Raw genomic sequence first — 14,106 nt, forward strand, 5'->3', positions numbered from 1 at the left:
TTTAAAGAATGTTAACAAGGCAAAATTGACCCCCATTGACTTCCATTGTATGGACAAAAAACGACGGAGACATTTCTTAAAATATCTTCATTTGTGTCCCTCTGAAGAATGAGTCAAATACTGGTGTTTGACATGATAAATAAATGAGTGAATTTTACGTTAAATATTTTTTTATATAATGTAATCTATGGACTTTTGATATTGTACATTAAATGTCACAATGTTTGCATTCCCATGTCTGTTAATTGACTTCTTAACGTGGCGATTTTTCCGGTGATAAGTTGGAAATTTTGCCTTTTCAGGTGGCACTGAATGCAGTCCTTGAATTGTGGGCTAAACAAACCTTTTTTTAAATTATTCTCTCAGTTTATTTACTTTTTAAAGACAGTCTTCTGTATTTCTTAGTACTGGTGTTCAACTGCACGATGGGTCATTTTCTACACAAACGTGATTAGGCTTTCATTTAAACCTATGAGACTAACATTCTGCCCCAAAGACCCCTGGGAAAAGTAGTCTTCATCTTATGGGCGCTGTGAGAGAACGCCTCTTCTTGATTGTTGAATGAGTGGGTGGGTGGGTGTAAGACGAGATGGATAAAAGCTGGGATTGAAGATGAAGTGTGTACACAGCGTCTGCATCTGTATGTGTGTGTTCCCCTCTCCCGGACGCAGACGAACAGCAGAGGCGAATGAGAAATGAAATGTGTTCTTACACGCACGCACAGGTTGGGTGTGTGATGTTTCGGCAGGCCGGAGTGGAGATGTGTCTGTGTGTCAGATGCCAGAGTCAGGGGAGCAGGGCCATTTGTCATGCGGGGGGTTTGATTATGTGCGGGATCCCTCTCGCCGGGCCGTGTGATCAGCGCTGACCCTCTCTGACAGACACTCCGCCTTCATTATGTCACCGGGGCTCAGGTGTCACACCGGCCGCGCTCTAACCGTCTCTCTGACAGTAGCGCACACCGGCCTCATCACTCTTCTGCTGTCTTACCCAGCGTCTGTGTCTGTGCGTGTGAAGCCTCGATTCTGCTTGTGAAGTCACATTTGTTCTCATCGGTTGTTTTGGGGAGTGTTACTTTTAATTACTTGTTAATGTAAGGTTCGATTGTTGGGTTTTTGACAAAAATATTACATGAAATATGTTTTATGAAAACCAATGCATTACTTTTTCTCATTATCAGATGGCAGCCAGTAGCACTTTTTTCATTACCTGACAAAGTTTGCATGCAGAGAGTTAATAAATATTGTTAATAGCAGCGATGTAATTGTTTCATTGTTAAAAAATGTCGTTTCGGGCTATTACGGTGCAGATAAACTGTCAAGCATTGTGTTAGCTTGTGGTATAAGGAAGGAAGAGGTGAACAATTATACTTTTCATTAAAAACATGTTTACACTTTACAATAAGGTTGAATTTGTTAACATTAGTAAATATATTAGCAAATATGAATGAACAATGGGCAGTTTTTTAGCATTTATTAATCTTTGTTTAAGGAAAAGTTGGAAAAACTGAAAATGTAGTCACGATTTACTCAAGTTGTTTCAACCTTACATACATTTTATCGTTCCACGGAACACAAAAGAACATATTTGGCAGAATGTTACAGTTCTGGGGGACCATTGACTTCAATAGTAGGAAACAAAACTACAATTGTAGTCGATGGTGCCCCAGAATGGTTCCCTACATTATTCTAAATATCTTTCTGGTTAAGAGAACAAAGAAATGTACAGATTTGTTACAACGTGTAAATGATGACAGAATTGTCATTTTGGGGTAAACTATCCCTTTATTTTAGTTAATGTCAAAACAATTGTGTATTTTATTTTAAGAACTTTTATAAAAAAATATCTTTGTAAGTGTTGAAATGAACATAAACTAGATGAATAAATGCTATAGAAGCTTTGTTCATTGTTGTTAGCTAATGCATTAACTAATGTCAACAAAACACAACCTTTTTGTAAAGTGTTACCAAAAACATCTACACGTATAAAGGTGAAAAGTGCATTTATTGTTTATTTATTTATTTGAAAAATTGTATTTGAAGAATTTGAAAATTTTGAAGGTTACGGTGTAAAAATGAAAATAAAATTCTAGTCAATGGAAAGTCAGTGGGAAGCCTCCAATATGATATAACAACATGATGTAAAAAAGATTTGCGGCAGGTATGCGTTTATGCCTTCCAAGAGCCTACTTATTAATTTTCATGTGTACGAAATTGGCAGGGATATTACCCGGTCACAGCATATGCTCAGAGCTCATTGTCTGTCAATAGCCTGTAATTTTTCAATTAGCTCTCATTAAAAAGGAGGGCTGTTGAAATCCCAGCTCGTGTATTTAGCCCCTGTGAAGTCCATGTGCGTAGCCATGTGTACGTGTGTATGATTAGTGGGTAGCAAGAGCAGAGGTGACAGAATTCCTCCTCAAATATTTTGTCTTCATTTTTCTGGCGTAGGGGCTGTAATTACAGAGCACCACTTCATTACTGCCGCCTTCATGTTTTATGCATTCTGTTCATTTAGAGGCTTATTAACAACACTGCAGCCAGCAGCTCGGCCCCTCACTGCGTGTGTGTGCAAGAGAGAGAGAGAGCTGAAACACGTGGCGCCATTTTGCGTAGAGGTCTTTAAAAGTAAATCTGTTATAAAAAACACAAAAAGCATTCTGCACACGGACCCACACGTTGTGCACATCTTCTGGTTTTGTGCACGTTATACAAAAAAATAAGCTTTTTTCGAAGAATCAATATCTATTATCTTAAATCCCTTGCGTTCCTGCCTTCTGAGATTTGGCCTCTTTTTTACGCTTAATTTAGTTCCCAGTAAATAAAAACACTGCACCCTTTTTTTAACTGAACATCATGTTTACTTAAAAATATTTTGGATTACACAACAAAAATGGTTTGTTGATTATATGTAAACTTTACAACAGCTGTTTAGTTTGGCTTGGGTTGTTTGGACCATATGTTGTAAAGGCGTATAATGTTGCGTTTTTGGGTGTCAGGGTCACATTTGTGCCAAAAAGGGCAGTTTGCCCTCAAACGGTAAAGCGTCTTGTTTTCATAGCGATGAAGAGGAAAGGTTAGTCAGTGGTATTCATGGGGGCAAATCTGAAAGTTTGGGGCAAGTAAGAGGCCATACGAAGGGTTTAGGGCGCTAAAGGAGGGGCGTATATGTACCCGCACGTACGTGAATAGGGGTGAGCGACTCCACCTTCCTGCTCTGAATCAAATCCATCTGCATTCAACATTGAGACTGATGAGACCAATTTGGCGCCCACACTTCTACACTGAGATTGATGGAGAAGGAGAGAGATGTAGAGCGAGATCACGCGACCTAAGGAGAATGTTATCAAGGGCGTGAAGCGGCATCGAGTAAGAAGGGAAAAATAAAAGACAGCGGTGAACGACAGGGTCCGAGAGACAAAACGGTCAGACGTACCCCTCCCCGCCGTAGCCGTGGGCGACCCGGTTCCTGTGGGGTGAATAAAAGCTAATAGGCTAACGCTAGCGACCCTGACTGCTGATTCTGATGGATGTGCCGTGTCAGGCGCGCACGAGCGATGGCTCTTTGATAAGACTTATCATCCACCTCTCTCCATAAATATTTTATCAAGCGTAATGGAAATTGTCAAATCAATCTAATTGTGTAATACATTACTGGGACATCAAAATTAAACAAAGCACATATGCTATCATTTGGCTTTATGATCTGGTAGCGGGATAGGCGCCCCGCGAGGCCCCGGGGCTGGCAGCGCCAGCGATGGAAATACGTCTCCCCGGCGATGGCCGTCGCCCTGACAACGCGCACTCCATCACAGGATCAATTTCTCAGATGTGGACAACTGTGCCGTGTAATCAGGATATGGCCGGATGGCGTCGGGACACAGCGACTCTGTGTGTGTGTGTCTGAGTCTTACCTGCCCGTGGTTTTCTGATATGTTTGTAATTGTTTGTCAACGTACCAAAATGATTAAAGAATAACTAGGGGGGTTTTGTCTTTGTCACATGACGACAGTGTTTGATGTTTTGTGTGTGTGTCTGAGACTGTATCAATGTGATTCATCAAACGCCGCCTGAAAGATACACAGGTGAGGTGAGGAGACTCACACTGTTGGACATGAATCGTGACTGAAGAATAAGAAAACAAACACAGAAAACAGATCAAATGGTAACAGTCTGTGACAGGGGACAGATAGTGTGAGATACATATGAATCAAATGGCGAAGAGGGTGAAACACCTCTGACTGCGACCAGCTAGATTTAATCTATGACAAACGCAAACATTTTGTTTACAAACAGCAAACGTTGTGGGTTTGATTCTCAGAGAACACACATACTGATAAAAATATATAGGCCATTTGGATGGAAGCGTATGACAATTTTCACACGTAAATGGGCCGGGAAATAAAGAAAATGTATGATACCGTATTCAATTTGTGGCAAATTCATATAGTTAAATATATTGTGAACATTATTATGTAAAATATAAAGATATATTCTCTTTCTCTCTCAAGTTCAAAATCAATCAACTTTTTTTGCGTAGGTTAAATAAATAGTTCGCCCAAAACCCAAAAGAAGATATTTTGAGAAATGTTGGAAACCATAAACCACTGCTTCCCATCCACTTCTATTGTGTGGACACAAAACCAATGCAAGTCAGTGTCAATCTTCTTCTGTGTTCTACATAATAAATTCATACAGGTTTGAAATGACAAGAGGGCGTGTATATAATGTCAATTTTTAATTTGAAGGTGAACTAGTCCTTTAAATCTCTCATTTTGTTGCGTTGAAGAAGGATGTGTGTCTTTGTCTCGACTTCTGTGTAAGGTTATTTCTGTGTGTGTGAGTGTGTTTTGTGCGTTGTGTCAGGTCTGAATAACCAGTCGACTGGGATTGTGGCTCATTAAACCAAATGCAACAGTCCAGGCATCATAAAAACTCATCTGGCTCAGAGAGAGGGAGAGAGAGAGCGAGCAAGCGACCATATGCTGGCTGTCTGTGGTTAGGGACTCTTAATGCTATAAAGTGCTCTAGTTGATATGCGTGCAGCCGCACTGCTCCGTCAATGATATTGATTGTGGTTTAGGATTTTGCCACATTAACCTTTTGTGTGTGTGTGTGTGTGTGTGTGTGCTTGACTTTAGTGCAGCTTGATAACACAATTTAAAAGCAAGATAATTCTGACAAAACACTCCTTTGGGGGATGTTAATACATGTTCACATTTTATAAAACTATTTATAAATTGATTTTCATCATTTCTGAGTAAATGCATCTGTGTGTTGGTGTGTATGAGAAAAATGAAGAATGCTGAAGAAGAATAAAAAATGAAGTATTTCTAAGATTTATATCAGGTTTTTTTCCCTGTTCAACTTCTTGCCAAACACAACATGTTAACAAACCGCAAGCCTTTGCTGCAAAAATAAAGGACACCTCTCAAATCACAAAATTATCCATAACCCCTAAACACTAATATTTTCCCACAGAATTAACTCATTGACAAGTTTTTTTTCAACTGTGTTTTTTAACAATTGCATGTATCTGTTGTGTACTGTTATGTCTGGAAGAATAAACAGCACTGTGTGACACACATGCACATAAGCACCTCTCTCTCTCTCTCTCTCTCTCTCTCTCACTCTCTCCACGGAGTGACTCCATCAGCCTCACGGACAAACATGCATCTTTATCCAGCGCTTGTTGTCAGACAACATTAGATAATTAATAGGTCATTTGTCAGGCTTGTGAGAAACATGTTAAAGTCCCTCTGCTCATAGCACAGCCAGCTGTCTGCCACACACACAAACGCACACACAAAGACACAGTCCTTTAATTAATTAGCATTAGCAGTGATTAATAATAAGCCTCTTATGAGGTTGGGATGTTTGCATATGTGTGGGTGAGAGAGTATCTGCGTGTGCCGGTGTGTGTGTGCGTGTGTTTCACACCGTGGCTTGTTGTACAGTGTTAATTGGTCTGCACTGCATTGTGTATTAATGAAGTGTTGTTTCAGGGAGTCGATGACTAACAGACAATGTGCTCATTAATTAAGACGCTCTTAGTGAGTCTCACAGGTCACAGTGAGAGCAGTGAGTAGTGAGGGTTTGTTCAGAATGGAATACTGGTTACTGCGTAGTTAATGTTGAATATTCTTATGACTCTTCTGTGGAACACAAAAGAAGATATTTTGAGAAATGTCTTCTTCTGTGGAACACAAAAGAAGATATTTTGAGAAATGTCTCAAAACACAATGGAAGTCAATGGGGTCCAATGTTGTTTGGTTACCTATTTTCTCCTCAATATCTTTTGATTTCTGCCGAAGAAAGTCATACAGCTTTGGAATGAAATGAGAATTGGGTGATCTATACAAGGCAAATCTTTCAAATCTAAGCACGATACGTCGTAGTCATTTGTTGTTGCCATGTTGAATTCAGACGGTACTGTACGTCTAGCTATCATTTGTTTTTTTTGGGTCAAATTCAATGTAAAAAGTAGTTGTATTGCATCATTGGATACTATAAAGAAATACCTAGATCTTAGTAATTTATTCTTATTTTGAATTTTGAATAGAAAATGTAATTAAATAGGAAAAGTTAATATGTTAACAATTTTAGTTAATTTTGTTAGCTAACATTTTGGCCAACACACTTAATCCTTTTTATATATTTAGACAATCTGCGTACTGTTCCCCCTTTACAACCTGCACCAACAGTATGTATTCCATGTTTTTCTTACGCTTGAGAAAATGTGTTTGTGATTGAAGAGGGATTGTGTGAACAGCCATTGTGTTAATACTTGCGGTATGTTTGTGTTTGTGTGTTTTTGGGTCTGTAGGATTCTCACCCAGATCCTTTAGTTCTCTCATTCAATTGAGTGTCTGGGTTAATTAAGTATTGTGTGGATTGCTTCTCTTTCCCTCTGGGCCTTACATCTGCTCTATACACACACACCAACACAGACGCACACACTCGTACACTCTCTCATACTCTTTTTAAACATCCAATCAGCCAGGCCATAGAGAAGACAAATGTACTCATTTAGTCCCGCCGGTCTCCAGTGGCCAGTGAGAGAGTCGAGTCTTAATTCTGTATACACAATGACTGGTAACAGAGTCTCGGGTTTGTTGGCCAGGACCGGGGCTGGAATGTCTCGTGAATGTGGCGTGGCTGGTGCAACGGTTTGTAGCCGCTCCGGTCCTGTCTGACATCGGTGTCAGCGCGTGTTTTAGCGCCGAGGTGTGGAAAAAATGTGACGGAAAAGCAGCTTTAAGTAATGCTTCAGGCTTACACATACCCATGTTTGAATAGATTCATGTTTTGGCAAATTTATGTTCGCAAACCTGCTGGAACTGTTTCCAATGTAATTGTTGCCGTTTCGGAAGATGTTGACAAAGAGATTAGGTCTGGCAGCGAACGAAATAAAGTCGATATTGATACACCATAGAAAATTCATTTCAGTCATAGTCTTGGCTAAATAATCCCCGGCTGGGAAACAGGCCCAGTGCGCTTGTAACAGTCATCATATTGCTTTGTTGCTTATCAGGTCAGGTTTCTCCTCGCAGCCCTCTGGCTGTCTCTCGATGAAGTCATAAATCCTGACCCGGTAAAAACAGATCTTCCTGTTGTCATTAGTTGCCTGAAGCGCACACAATGTGAACATTTACAATGGGCTGATGTGGATGCCATCCGTGTTTGAGGAGATGGAGAACCCTTTCAAGTTCATCTGGTGTAGGAACGATTTTTCCAACAAGTTTTCGCGTTATTCCAATCCTGAGGGCTCACAAAAGAAGACATTTTGAAGAACGGTTGTAACCATTCAACATTGACCTCCATTGACTTCCATTGTATAGACACGAAATCACATTTCTTGAAATATCTTCCTTTGTATTCCGTAAGTCACACAGGTTTTGAATAAAATGAGGGTGTAAAATGATGACATCCTTTTTATTTTGGGTGAACTATGAGCTCTTCGTCTCTCAAAGGGGCTTCATCCTGAATGTCTTCCTTTTCGGTATGTTTGTTGGGACAGCGTGAATGTGACAATCCGAATATAACAGAGGTAGAAATGTTGAAACGTGTTTGAAACTCTATTTATCGGTGCAGCGTGAAGCCGTCTTAAGTGCCCGGTGAATAGTAGCAGGTGGGACGTGTTTCATTGGTCGTTTGTGCTGGAGTTGGCGAAAGTAGGAAATGTTGTTGTAGCGTTGCTTTGTCGCTTTTTCAGACCGAAGGGGTGAGTTGTCAAATACGTTAAGCATGAAGGAGGTGTGTGTATGCGCGCGTGTGAGCGTGTGTAAACGGAGATTGAAAGAGTCGAGAAAAAGGGTGCAGCATTTCTTTAGATCCTTTCTTTTTTTAATCTGCTCCTTCAATCATTTCGTTTAAAGACTCCTATCTCAGCACAGCCCCGTAGAGCACCTTGTTTCTATATTTACAGACTACACTACTGCAGGGTGTGTGTGTGTTCTGCCACGTGTACTCCGATTTTGGTTCTGTAGATGTGTGTGTGCGTACGTCCCGACGTCCGCGGGCGTTGACTGGGTCACCTCTCCATTAGGGCGTGTTGTCATGGTGATTAATGGCCGGTTCTATCATCTTTAATGCTGGTGGTAATGACGCGGGGTCCCGTGCCGCCCACAGTAATCGCGTGATGTATGAGCACAGCAGAACCCCAGAGCAGAGGTGAAAACTACACACATGCGTACACACATATACACACAGTCACTGATGTTTACTCACAAAATTATAAGTAATGAACTGACTTGCGTGCCATAAGCGATGCATTATATTTCATAATACGTGCGGAATGGGTATTTCATTTGTAATTCAGATGTTATGGGCGCATATCAACAGCGGGGGGGCAAGTATAGGAATAAAAGTAGGAACGCTTGCGTTTTTCCTTTTTTTGAATGCGTTTTGACTAATACAAATTTTCTAACATAACAATTTTGGTAAAAATGTAATTGTTGCAAAGTACTTTATTAACAAAATTAAAAAACTAAAATATTTGTAATATATTTTAATAAAGTATGACAACATGCACTCTAGCTGGAATGGGACTCCACATTTCAGTATTTCAGATTTAATAAGATTTTAATTACAGTTTGTTTTAAACATAACTATTTAAGAAAAATATATCTAAAGATTTTTTTCTTTACATTCTCATATTTTTTATTATGTTCTTAGACTTTAGACATTTGGCTTTTGGCTTGGGAGTTTTAACACTGTTTCTGTTTCTGTGTTTTTCTCTGTAAATAATTTTCTGAATAATTACAACATTTTTGAATAATAATTTAGTTTGTAAAATTAGTTTAGTGTCCTGCCAGTTGTTGCTCAGTGTTGTTTCAGCCGTGCTCACAGCTTCTTTATGAATTAAACATGATTACTAACGAATATGTTATTATTGTTACAGCACATGTTTATTTATGTAAACTGCCTCTTGACTGACATCTTATCAATCTTATTTCCTTTCTATATATTTCCATCTCTCAGTTCGTCTCTTCTGTGGGCGTTTCTTCCTAACGCACATGTCTTTGTCGGGGACAACAATGAATGTCTTTACAGACCAACATGCTCATTCACCATTGCTATTAAATGCCACTGTACGGGTGGAACGGGAAGTGATGCGTTATTCTATATTAAATGACAGGAAATGCTCCTATTCTTCAGTATTCACAGATTGTGATTGTTGGGTGTATGTGACATCAGTGCTGCCTGGGACATTTATAGGTTGTGTCACTGTTCTATTCTAGAATGTGCTATTCTGAGGATGTTCTCCAGCGCTGGGCAATCCTTTCGTTTGTCTCTATGACATCATAATTGCCGTCTGTGTCCATGCTGATGTTATCTGTTGAGTCGAGAGCCGGGAACTGGTCTAGATTATGGGAAATTCAGGGTTTCTCACAGTCCTCGCACAACATCACGTTTCACATCGGTGGTCAATAACTTTACTTATCCTAATCTAATCAATCATTTCCGAATATATAAAACCGGCCTCACAAAACTTGAAGGAAGCCACTAAAACCTCACTACTTACCTACACCAAACCACGTTTCCTTATCTGCAATCTAATACCCAAACTTTTTAAAGAAATAAACAGCGTTTTGCACTTCACTACAGTATATTTTTCTTTAAGGCCGTTTACCTTTCAGAAATATATGTTTATAGACCTAAAGAAATCCCCTGCACTGCTCTTTTGCGTCCCGTACCGTAACTTTTTTTCCCCTGGTTTCTTTAACAGGCCGGGTAAAGCCGATCATTTGGAGCGGCAGGAAGGGAGGCTTGGCAGAGGACAGATTAAGTTACCTTTAAAAGCTCAGGGTTTGAAGACCGCGGCCAACTAGCTTTCACTCTCTCTGTGGGCAGGGGCAGGTTTAAATAGCACCACTCAGGCGAGCATCGCGGCCTCTCGTGCTCAGTGAATCCGCAGGCGTGCGGTGGAGGCCCTAACCAGGTCCTCAGCTGTCATTTTGAAGTGCGCCTTCATGTGCTCGTGTGCGTTTGCGTGTGTTGCAAAGTGAAATATTGTAAACGGCAGAAAACAGAACATCTGGAATGAATTAGTTGAGGCCGGTCACCTGTGATTCAGAGGTAGTAGATATGTCTGTATTAAGCTGAAGATATCTTGAGCAGAGGAGAGAATTTACAGTATCGTTTTGAGGAAATGCGGTTTTAGTGGGGTCCAAACATCGGAGAACAGTAGTGAAAATAATGCGAGTATTTTTTTTCATGAAACTGGATAATGTAATAATCTTGTCAACATAGCACAGAATTTCTGAATTTTAAGTATTGGCATGTTTCTTTTGCTCTAATCAATGAAAGACTAGAACTTCAACCTCTCTTACTAGAAAGCCTATTTTTTTGAGGGGGGCTGGGAAGTATCAACAATATCTGAAAACCAGATTCGTTCGGATATGTATGATGATACAACCGTGAATATTTTTGAGGGATTTTTTTCTTCACAAACCTCGTACTGTAGGTTCATGAAATTTACTACCATGCTATACACTACTGTTCAAAACTTCAGGGTCACTTTTCTCAAAACTATAGGATGATAAAAATTATATTGTGACAAAAATTGCATCTTTATTGCATTTATCGCTTTTTCTAAAAGTTGCTGAAATGTTCTATTGGCAGTACAGGCCAGCTTCTTGGTGTATCACCCTGGGGTGCTTAAGGAGCTCCCATCATCCCACCATCATTTTCCTTCATAATAAAAAGTCCTCTTTTTCATGACAACTTTTTATGAAATACAATTTTAATTTTGAAATCAAAGAAGTGATGACGGTTTACACAAGCATATTTTACACTACTGATTCGAACATACACCTTCAGATTACAAGGTATCATTCATTACTTTTGTAAGAGTGTGCACTAGACTGACATCCTTTCATGTTGCCCTTCTTCATTTTCCAAGTCTTGTAAATTACACTAATAAGTGAAGATTACAGAAACCGACAGTAGACATAGAGAAGATTTGGAGATGGTCATTAATGGGATGAGGAGTAATAACACACTGAACAGAATGACCATGAACGTGTCGCGTAGAACCCCCGTGGAGCGCCAGGAATGTGAGGAGACAGGAAGATGTGCAGGAATTGCGGCCCAGCCCTCATTAACACTCACCACTCCCTGTCACAACATGTTAGCCACAGCATGCTAACCACAGCATGTTAGCCCTGCCGTGACTTACGCACAGCAGGTTAGCTCTGAGCGTGTTAGCAACGGCACATTAGGTAAAACATGCTAGCACTGTGTGTTAGCTTTTAGTCACAGTCTCTCGGGTCTGGTGCGCTGGGTAAGATAGAAAAGGTACGTAAAACTAGTTGAACGAGAGGGATGAGAATAGGGATATGACAATCCAGACTCAAACCTGCATTTTATGTCTTATATTTAATAGAGTACAAATACATAAAAGTAAAAAACTTGAACACGTCTTTGGTTCTGTGTCATGTGACCTATCAGTGTTCCTTTAAAGCCGTCTCTGATTTCCTCGCATGCAGTTTTTGGCATTGCTGTCGATGGGTCGGCAAACGTGTCATACACAATCCTCCCAGAGCGGACAGTATTTGAGGACAGACAATGTAAAGACTTCCCTCATCGGCCACGCGAGGTCATATGTCACCAGACAACATCCTCCCAACATTCAGCTCATAATTACCCATGCAACTTCAGCATCCGCTGTTTTCCGACTGAATTATAAGGAAGCATAAAATTGTACAGCGAGTCCAAGGATCCTTCGAGTCGAGATTCCCCCTCCTTATATCCAAACAATCCAAAGCGAGCGGTGAGGTCGTGATGATGATTATCACCCCTGACACTTTCATATCCAGACTGGATTAACTGTTTTTCCAGACACAAACCATTTTCCCCTTCCCGGAAAGTTTGTTTAACTGCTCTAGTGGTCAAATATTTTACATGGCGCTATGTATATTTACTCATATCTGCGGAGGGTCGGTCACATGTTGGAGGTTGCATGTGGTCGCGAGAGCGAGTTTTCGGAAACAAACCAAACAAAAGTGCTTGTGCGTAGTGCTACACCCGGTGCTGGGTTTGAAACTTCAGAATATATCTTGTTGGCACTGAAGTCCTTTAATAATTAACATGTTGAAATGTAAGAAAGTTGTAATGTCAATGTTTAATTCATGAAGCAAGACAAGAACCAAAAATAATTTAAAAACGAAGGCAAGTTTGTTGTATGAATAAATGGTGTCGAATAATGTTTTCTCACAATGTAGTCCTCACAAAGTGATTTTTTTTCTTTCTGCTTTAGGAGATGGCGAAGACTTTTCCCTTTTCTCCTCTGATGACCTGGAGGAAGTTGGAAGAGTCTCTGATGCGGATCCAGCACCTCTGGCCGCTGCTAAAGACCTTCCCTCCCCTGGCCTATCGTACGATGTCGTCTCCCCGTTCGCCCCCTCGCCCTTCCACCCATCATTCCACACATCCATGTACCTGGCAGGGGAGGGGCTCGAATCCGTGCCCCCAGACTTTGAAATCCGAGAATCGGGCGTGTCCAAAGGAACCCTGGGCGTCTGGGCCCGAAGGCATCTGGAGGTGGGAGAGCGTCTCGGGCCCTACGAGGGACCATTGAGGCACAGACCAGAAAGTGCTACCCAGGCATGGGAGGTAGGATGAAATAATGAACCGATGAATCCTTTCTCTTACAGTAGTCTGATAACAGGCTTATCCTAGATAAGAAAATCTTCACATGGTCAGGGGGAAAAGCGTGGCAGATAACACAGGCTCGTGCGCCGCTGTTATGATGTAGGGTTTCTCTGTCATCAGAAGAGAGGCGGTGTGATTAACCCTGCTCTTTATGTTTTATGGTGGAGCACCTTTGCTCTGCTCTGTGATCTCACAGTAACCCCAGATAACAGTTGCCGTAATCCCATTAGTCACAATTACTAGACAGGCGATTGGTCAGTGTTAGGCCAGTTGTATCAACACCCCGATTTCCTTTTAGCGCTTAACCAGTTTGGCACATTTAAAATTTATTATGGTTAAAAATAAAATGAAATAAAATGTATGAATGAAGCAGTTCGGTGGTGTTGACTTCACTTGCTTTTTTGTGTATAGAATATTTGTCTTCCTGTAGACACAAGATGACAACGATGCACATGTATTTTAGTTTTATTGTTGATGATCAAAAGCGATAGAACTAGAGCAAATAGCAATTTTCTTGTTTTGGGATATTTTACATTTTGATATTTCTATTTTGAGTCACATATTATTTTAATCTACCTCAATAAACATACACCAGGGCTTCTCTTGTTTGTTTATTAATGATGTTGTCAATGGTTAATGGATACTGACAGTAATTTTATCACATAACTTTTCACTTCACAAAAAACATTTTTTTATGTCCGCGGTTTAGTTTAATTCTCAGCTATAGTTTTAAAGAATGAAAATGAATCATTCTAGTTTATTATACAATTTTTAATTTTATAGATTATAATTATAGATGATGAACATGTTTAAATCAGGTGAGTTATACTTTATATTTTCTCTTCAAACTTTAAAGAATACTTTGGATTCATTCAGAATTTATTTGACAACCATCACACCAAGCGTTTCACAATATTTCAAAACATACAAATATGACTCGGTCTTTATT

General features: G+C 40.1%; 1 protein-coding gene across 15 annotated transcripts in view; it reads left to right on the forward strand.

Moving 5' to 3' along the window:
* The window catches only part of mecom (MDS1 and EVI1 complex locus), a 176,644-nt gene that overhangs the window by 83,995 nt on the left and 78,543 nt on the right, over positions 1 to 14,106 (forward strand). For all 15 annotated transcript variants that reach the window (XM_056756376.1, XM_056756379.1, XM_056756383.1 and 12 more), the window contains one exon: positions 12,763 to 13,118. In XM_056756376.1, coding sequence (XP_056612354.1) covers positions 12,763 to 13,118 — 356 coding nt within the window. The remainder of the gene's footprint in view (positions 1 to 12,762; positions 13,119 to 14,106) is intronic.

Source organism: Triplophysa dalaica, chromosome 9 (genome assembly GCF_015846415.1).
Source record: "Triplophysa dalaica isolate WHDGS20190420 chromosome 9, ASM1584641v1, whole genome shotgun sequence".
Lineage (NCBI taxonomy): Eukaryota > Metazoa > Chordata > Actinopteri > Cypriniformes > Nemacheilidae > Triplophysa > Triplophysa dalaica.